The sequence below is a fragment of the Elaeis guineensis genome, chromosome 9 (genome assembly GCF_000442705.2).
Source record: "Elaeis guineensis isolate ETL-2024a chromosome 9, EG11, whole genome shotgun sequence".
In the NCBI taxonomy this organism is placed as follows: domain Eukaryota; kingdom Viridiplantae; phylum Streptophyta; class Magnoliopsida; order Arecales; family Arecaceae; genus Elaeis; species Elaeis guineensis.
In genome coordinates, this window is record NC_026001.2 from 76,044,419 (window position 1) to 76,052,880 (window position 8,462).

General features: G+C 37.5%; 1 protein-coding gene across 1 annotated transcript; it reads left to right on the plus strand.

The window, feature by feature from the left end:
* Positions 1-284: 284 nt before the first annotated feature.
* Positions 285-2,705, plus strand: LOC105035324 (chloroplast envelope quinone oxidoreductase homolog; the record flags this gene model as incomplete). The annotated part of the gene is given in 5 exon segments (XM_073243965.1): positions 285-376; positions 1,809-1,932; positions 1,935-1,967; positions 1,970-2,335; positions 2,338-2,705. Coding segments are annotated over 5 exon segments (770 nt in total), but the record flags the coding sequence as incomplete, so codon positions are not given.
* Between the last annotated feature and the right edge of the window lie 5,757 nt (positions 2,706-8,462).

Below are 8,462 nucleotides of genomic sequence, written 5' to 3' on the forward strand. Positions count from 1 at the left end.
ACAACATAATATACTCTTCATCATATTATTCAGATATAAGTTTGTGTAGAAATATCTTTTATTGACAAATCTTAATTTGGTAAACTTCCATCCTCCTACAAATGGATGTCTTGCTTGAGGCACATGAGCAGTCCACTTGCTCTCTCTTTTCTTGTTCTATTTCTTTTTCTTTTTTAATATTCCAACTTCCAGTGACTCGGTCTCGTCTTTTCATATGTCATTTTCTAAAACCCTGAGGAGAGCTTCACATGCTAAGTTTTATGAGCCTTCTATGATGAAAACAGTAACTGATGTGGCGGGGGAGATTATTGAAATTGGTTCTGGAGTCAAGAACTTGAAAGTAGGAGACAAAGTTGTGTGCATGCTTGGTTATTGGGTAAGTGCTCAGGCTTTTTGCTTTTATATTTAATTATCATAAATACTGTGAAAATGACCATGAACATAACCACCAAGTCTTTTCCCAGATATATGGGTTGGCTTTATAAATGCTCCATGGCCAAGCATTCCTATCTAGAACTAGCTCTGGTGATGCCTCATATTCATGAATTCCAATTTGGATTCCATTCATGGCAGAACATGCCTTTAGGAATTACACTGACTGTTGACCTAACACCAACACCCCACCTTCCTCATAAACCAAGCAAACAATTCATAAGGACACCTATAAGCATTGTTGCCAAACCTTGTAGAAACTGCATTCTGGGTAATTTCTTATTTTTCTGGTACATTTTGATATCAGAATGCAGTCTTTCCTTACTAGATTTATCCTGGAGTACTGAGTGACATTTAGACTCGAGTTGATCATGAGCCAGCTTGGGCATAGAAAATGTCAAATCTTAAATAATTCCAGCGTGAAGCCAACTAAAAATAAATATAGTTTAAGTCTGAAGCCTGGCCCATGATCAGCTCTAATTTAGATGCATTTGATAAGTGCATTCAGCTTTTGATGCATGACGCAACCACCTAAATGAGTGTTTTAATTTGTTACCTATGAGTGCTGTGACATGCTAACTTTTGTCCCAAGCTTTTTCTGGACACTTATTTCAAGTTGTCATCAGTTCTGGCACATAGCTGTTTGTACTTTCTATCTTTTTACAAGCGTGATCCATTTATATTTCCCAAAGCTCTCCTTGACCTTTTATTTCTATCCGTTTCATCATTCTTTTCCTCCTTTTCTTTGTTCATCATTCTTCTCATTTTCAGCATATGATTTTATTTTCTTGTGTATGAGTCAACTTAGCGAATCAGTGGAAGACATCTGACTAAATAAAGTAAAGAAAAGTAGCTAAATTCAAAAATACAGATTTCTCGAGAACAATGTATAACTTTGCATTTTGATATTGTTATATATTGAATTTTTCACAATCTAGGACCTCACCCAAAGACACACCTCAATAGATCCTTGCATACTACTCTTGTTTAAGCCCTGGCGTCATTGCCAGGCCAAGGGTCTTAGTCCATTCAAATCCAGTTGTGTATAAACCTAATTACAAACATTATGATTAGCCTATGATAATCTAAATAGACTTTGTACTGAAGTGTCCCCGAGCCCACATGTATGGGTAGGGTCCGCTTTGATACTGCTTATAATGACCAAGCACCTCACCCAAAGAAGCCAGTGAAAAGGTGTTACATTGGTTCCTTGGTCTCGTATAAGTAACTATTATCTACCTAGTGCATAGCTAAATGGAACTAAATACACGCAAGCACAAATCCTCACATAATCATATAATGATACAAGTATCAATTTGAAAGTCAATAACCAAACTCTTTTCATGTTTTTCTAACTGCAAGATATGTAATAACAGAATGGAGGTGGACTTGCTGAGTATGCCGTTGTGCCAGCAAGCCTGACAATCAATAGGCCTCCTGCAATTTCAGCAGCTGAAGCTGCAGGCCTACCTGTAGCTGCTGCCACTGCTCTTTCGGCACTAAAACCATAGAGACCGAGTTTGACGGCACCAGCAAGCTGCTAATATCCTGATCACTGCTGCTTCTGGTGGTGTAGGGCTGTATGCAGTTCAGCTTGCCAAGCTAGCAAATCATCATGTGACTGCTACATGCGGAGCGCAGAATGTAGAACTTGTGAAAAGCTTGGGTGCTGATGAGGTGTTGGACTACAAAACCCCAGAAGGTGCGAGTTTGAAGAGTCCTTCTGGTCGGAAATATGAGTTGGTTGTGCATTGCGCTGTTGATATTAATTGGTCTACTTTTGAGCCAAATCTGAGTGCTAATGGAAAGGTTATAGATTTAACTCCCGGCCTCAGGACCATACTCAGATCTGCAGTGAAGAAATTGACCTTTTCCAAGAAGCAGTTGGTGCCACTGGTAGTGCCGGCGGGAATAAGGATCTGAAATTTTTGGTTGAGCTGGTGAAGGAAGGTAAACTTAAGACAATAGTGGACTCGAGGCATCCATTGAGCAAGGCAGAGGAGGCTTGGGCTAAGAGCATGGATGGTCATGCTACAGGGAAAGTCATTGTTGAGATGTGAGCAAATAGTTATCATTCTGCCTCTATGTTCTAAAACGTGTAGATAATACACAAAGTGATGGCTTGTATCATCTTGGTCTTGTTTATATAAAGTTGGAAATTCTGGCTTCCTGTTGTAACTCATCTACTGCATAAGGTGATGAGCCATGTGCTATCTGTTTGTTCAGTGATTATATCAAATTATTATGCTGAATATAATTGTTCCTTGTCTTAATTTCTTTTTATATAAATAAGAAAATAGATAGACTTGTTAGGACTTTAGGTCCATGAGTTGGTTGTTTGAAAATGTGGAAAATATGCATATTTTCTTTTAAATCTTCTTTTAAAGTGGATTTAAGGTTTGACTTCTGTGAATTACATTATTAGGTTTTTAAAAGGTGGAGCTTCCTATGGCTAGACTGCCGCTTGAGCCAAAAAAAAAAAAACGAACAATTTATTTAGTGGAGAGTGTAATTATTAAATCCGGATTGGAATGGTAAGCTCCAATTAAAAATCAGCAAGCTAGGCCCCTGGCCAGTCTGATCTGCCCAAAAGACGGGTAAACCTGCCAAATTGGCTGGTTTGTAGAAAAATTTCAATTGGGCCAATTTTTTCATTGGAACCAAAATGGAATATATCTCTGATTGCAAATACAAATCTATTTTAAGATTGGAAGTATCTTTGTCCTTTCTTGAAAGTTCTTGCTAAATGAGATTTTCTCTTACATGTTAGTTTCTTCGAGTAGAACATTGGTTGAAAGTTTGCATTAGAAAGGTCTACTCCTGTGTACCATCTTTATTGCATTTTTTCATTATAGAACTTTAGAAATACGGGAATTCCATATCTAAAAAATTATGGTATGTTTTAAATCTTTGAAAATTTAATTAGACCAATTAAATAAATAATTTAATATTTAATGGAGTAATCTAATTTGGGTTAATTAACCATAGAACTAGAGTTATAGGGTCCGTTTAGGAATGGAAAAATTGAAAAATTAAGCCACTTTTATGGATTCAGGATTTAAGTATCAAGATTTAATATTAATAAAAAAATTAAAAAAATTTAATTCTAAATCCTCTCTATCCCCTTCTTTCTGGTAGCTAGCTCTTCTCTTTCTTAATGCTCTTTTCTCTTTTCAATAGCCAATGGTAACGACAATAATCCATCTCCTCTTTCCTCCTCTCTCCTTTTATTCCCTCACCTTGGCCTCCTCGAGTCCCTACCATTTTTTCCCTCTACTATTGCTATGATAACCCATATTTTAGCCTATGGGCTGATTAGAAAGGCCTATACCGATGGGATAGCCCATGTTTGGCACGAGATGAAGGAGAAGAAGATTCCAACCAGAGTCTTCTTCCCTTCTTGACTCTGATAGATACGAGCCATATCAGGGCATCCAAATCTAAATTAAGGAACCTTGGATCCCAGCTATAAAGGCCAATGTCCTCCTCTTCGGACTCCATTTCCTCTCTTTTCAATAGCCAATGGTAACGACAGTAATCCATCTCTCTCTCCTCCTCCTCCTTCTATTCCCCCACCTTGGCCTCCTCGAGTCTCTACCATTTTTTTCCGCCACTATTTCTATGATAACCCATATTTTAGCCTATGGGCTGACCTAGAAAGGCCTATATCGATGGGATAGCCCGTGTTTGGCACGAGATGAAGGAGAAGAAGACTCCCAACCAGAGGCTTCTTCCCTTCCTGACTCTGATAGATACGAGCCATATCAGGGCGTATCCAAATCTAAATTAAGGAACCTTGGATCTCAGCTATAAAGGCCAATCTCCTCCCTCTTCGGACTCCATTCCTCTCTCTTTTCATAGCCAATGGTAACGACAATAATCCATCTCTCTCTCTCTCCTCCTCTCTCCTTCTATTCCCCCACCTTGGCCTTCTCGAGTCCCTACCATTTCTTTCCTCCACTATTGCTATGATAACCCATATTTTAGCCTATGGGCTGACCTAGAAAAGCCTATACCGATGAGATAGCCCGTGTTTGGCACGAGATGAAGGAGAAGAAGACTCCCAACTAGAGTCTTCTTCCCTTCCTGACTCTGATAGATTCGAGCCATATCAGGGCATCCAAATCTAAACTAAGGAACCTTGGATCCCAGCTATAAAGGCCAATCTCCTCCCTCTTTGGACTCCATTGAAATTCAAGAGATTGCCACTCGTTTTAAGTTTCTTTTTAGATGAGATTGTCTTGGGTTTCTTCTTCGATCTGGCTATGATGCCCGATCTGACTCAGGTAGCCTAAGCTCTTCTTCTCCTCTTTTTCTCGATCTTATGGCCATATCCCACCATGATTAGGCTAGTAGGTTGCTGGATTTAGTTGGATAAGTCCCTTCTCCTATTTGGTTCTTCTCCCTTATTTTGGATTCTACTGCCACTGGCCGCCGGTTTGACTAACTTTCATTACTCCCTTGGGTGTTCTAAGGCCTCATGTTGAGGCAGCAATCATTAGCTAATGAGCTGATTAAGAAAAAAAAGAAGGAAGAAAAGGGCCGAACCCCATCCTCTGCTTCTTCTTATCTTCCTCCCATTTTTCCTTCTTGTTCGACCGACCACCATTGTCAAGTGCTATTACTGTAGCTACCAACTACTGCCGTTGCCACCACTATCGGCCATTAATTATCCTATTCCCTTGTTTGAAAAAGCAGAGGGAGGAGAAGTTCCCATATTTTGAAGAAGAAGAGAGAGTTATCTCTCTTCTTTCTCTCTCTTGCTCTCTCTCCTCTTTCTTTCTTTTCTCTCTACTCTCTCTACATGGTTTGTTGGACCTAATTGAGGATTTGAGTTTTGACCCAAGAGTTAATTTTGATGAATATAAAATATTTAAGTATGTATTTTGTTACTAATGTATTATTGAAAGTTTATGTTAAAAATATTTCAGAGAGTTAAAATCATTCTTAGAAAGTATTTCATGAATGCCAAATCAAGGAGTCAAATAAAGCGGACGAAAGATGCCACATCATGAAAAGTCAAGTTAAAGAGGTTAAGAGCTAACTTCAAGCTTGAAAGAGCCAACTCAGACATGCAAATTTTAAGTGGCACAGTCTATAAGTTAACCTCTATTTGTCTCGAGTTGACTCTCTTAAGCAAATAGAGAGTTGATTTTTCTACACCAGCCTTGATTTGTTCTTTACTTAGTCTCGAGTTGACTCTCTCATGAAAGATAGAAAATCATATTTTTCTAGCTAGACCTTGAGTTGACCCTTGCTTTGATCGAGCTGACTCATAGTTATCTTGAGTTGATTTCTATTTGGTCTCGAGTCAACTCGACTATGGCTGACAACGCTAACGACTAGTCCTGCAAAAATTTCAGAAATACATAGATTGAGTGTAATAGTTAGTTTTTGGTCCCCAACAGCTAGAACTAATTTTTTGGACATTTTAAGAGGTTTTAAAGACACTAAACAAGGAGAAGAGCAAAGAGAAAGAGAAAAATAAAAAGAAAATTCAATCACATTAAGTGAGCATTTAAGAACAAGTTTTAAGCTTCCAACCTCTAAATTCTTGAAGCATTAATTCAAGTAATTTTCAGAAAGAAGAGAGCATTGATTGTCAAGCTTTCTTGACACAATTTTCATGAGCTTCATAGACTTTTCTTTTTACTCTTTTAGGAGCTTTTTAATTATTGCTATCTATTATATTCAAATTCTTATATAAACAAGTTTCAATTGAGATTGAAACTTGAGAATAGGCCGATTCAAGTCTTGAATTGGAGTAACATTATTGTTTGAGCCTAGGATTAGCTTGTGAATATGGTTTTGGTTGATTTCCACTAAGAAAATCAATTGGATTTTGATTATAAGCCTGAAAAAATAAATAAGTTGTAATCTAGAGAGATTATAGTAGAATTTTAAGAGTAGCTTGGGGAGTGGATGTAGGTGCTGAGTTGGCACCAAACCACTATAAAGTTTTTGTATTTGCTTATGCCTAATCATTTTCTTTTCATTGCTCATTGATTACATCTTCACATTCTTGTTTATCGCATACCTCTCCTTCACATTGCCTTACTTAGCTTATTTATTGTATACAGTAAGTTTTAAATTTTTGAAAAATCTAATCCACCCCCTCTCTTGAATTGTCTATTTGAGCAACACTAAGGTTCTTAATTTTATGGACCTCAGATTGATCCTAGTGAAGGATCTTGGACTGATATTATAGGTGATACCATCTTGTCAATCAATATCGTAGCTTTTGTTGGCTATCCATGGACCCACTATCGGTAATATTTGACTTGTAACCCTTGCCTTGATTGGACCATCTATTTATTGATTTGTAGATATTGCTCCTTGAATTGATTTTGATGATTACAAAGTATTTGAGGGGGTTACTAATGCTTTTAACCTGAAAAAAGATTGATTGTATTTCAGGGATAAAATCATAATTTTATCAAGTTCTGATTTGGAAGCCTCAAGAGCAAGAACAGAAGATTTGTAATCTATTGGAGGTAATTTTAATATTTTTGGATGTGTATTTTGAAAGAAAATCATGTTTATAAATTTGAATCGACCCCATGAGTCGATTCATGTCAAAAGGGCTGAATGACACATTATTTTTAGCTAGCACATCTAATTGAGTCGACACCATGAGTCGACCCCTGTGCATGCGTCGACCCTATGAGTCGACCTCTGTTACTGTGCAAGCCAAAGATACAGAACTGTCAATATCTGTTTTGTGCCATATGAGCTGACCCCATGAGTCGACCCCTGTGCATGAGTCAACCCATGAGTCGACCCCTGTGCATGATCGACCCTATGAGTCGACCCCTGCGACGGAAAAACTCCGCAACGGCTAGTTTTTTGCTCATTTTGGCTGTATTTAATACCCATTTAATGTGCTCTAATAGCTCTATTTCAGTCCAGATTACTCTCCACCATCATTTAAAATTATAAAAGACACTTAAAGGAGGGAATCAACAAGAGAAGAGGTTATTCAAGTATTCATTTTTCAGCCCTAAGAAAAGAGCCCGCTTGAAGTTAAAGAAATTTTTATTTCAAGTTCACCAACCTCTCAAGAGCTCATTCAAGTCTTCAACCACCTTGAGAAAGTTCAGAAAAGCTTGCTTCTCTTTGTGTAAAGTGTATTTAAAGCTTTATTTACTCATTAAAGGAGCTACATCTGTATTTTTGTGCAATTAACTGTTATACTCCTTTTGAGTTGTTATTTTTATTTTGGAAGGGTTCCAAAATATGAAAAGATTGATCCGAACCTTGAATCAGATTGTATTGGATTGGTTTGTACCCGAAAAATAAGTGTTCTAGCTTGGAATAGCTAGAGTCGGAGGTTCCGACATTGTATTCGGGTTGAATACAGTTTAGTGAATTTGAATTCCTAAGTAGGAGTTTGGGGAGTGGATGTAGATGCAAGGTTGGCACCGAACCACTATAAATCTTCTTGTTTGTGTTGTGCTTACTTGCTCTCCTTTTAAATTTCTTTATCTTCTTGCATTCTTACATCCAACTTCTATACCTTACATAAATTATACTCTCCATACTTATCTTACTCATTGTTAAATATTCTTTATAGTTGTAAGTTAAGTTTAAATTTTTAAAAACCTAATTCACCCCCCTTTTGGGTTGCATAGCTGGGCAACAAATGGTATCAGAGCTCAGTGCTCTAGCCCTATTTTGATTTAACCATAAAAAAGCTAAAGATCTATGGCAACTCAAGTTGGTACTTCACTAGTCGAGGGGCAGTCCACTAACCGACCTTCAGTTTTCAATGGGTCAAACTATACCTATTGAAAAGCTCGGATGAAAATCTTTATTCAAGCACTTGACTATGATATGTGGAGTATCATAGTAAATAGACCACACACATCCACTAAATAATTGATGGTGTGGAATCAACCAAATCCGAAAGAGAATGGGATGAGGTTGATAAGAAAATAGCTCAACTAAATGCAAAAGCCATGAATATTTTGTATTGTGCTCTAGATGCTAATGAATTCAATCGTTTTTCAACATGCATGTCTGCTAAAAAA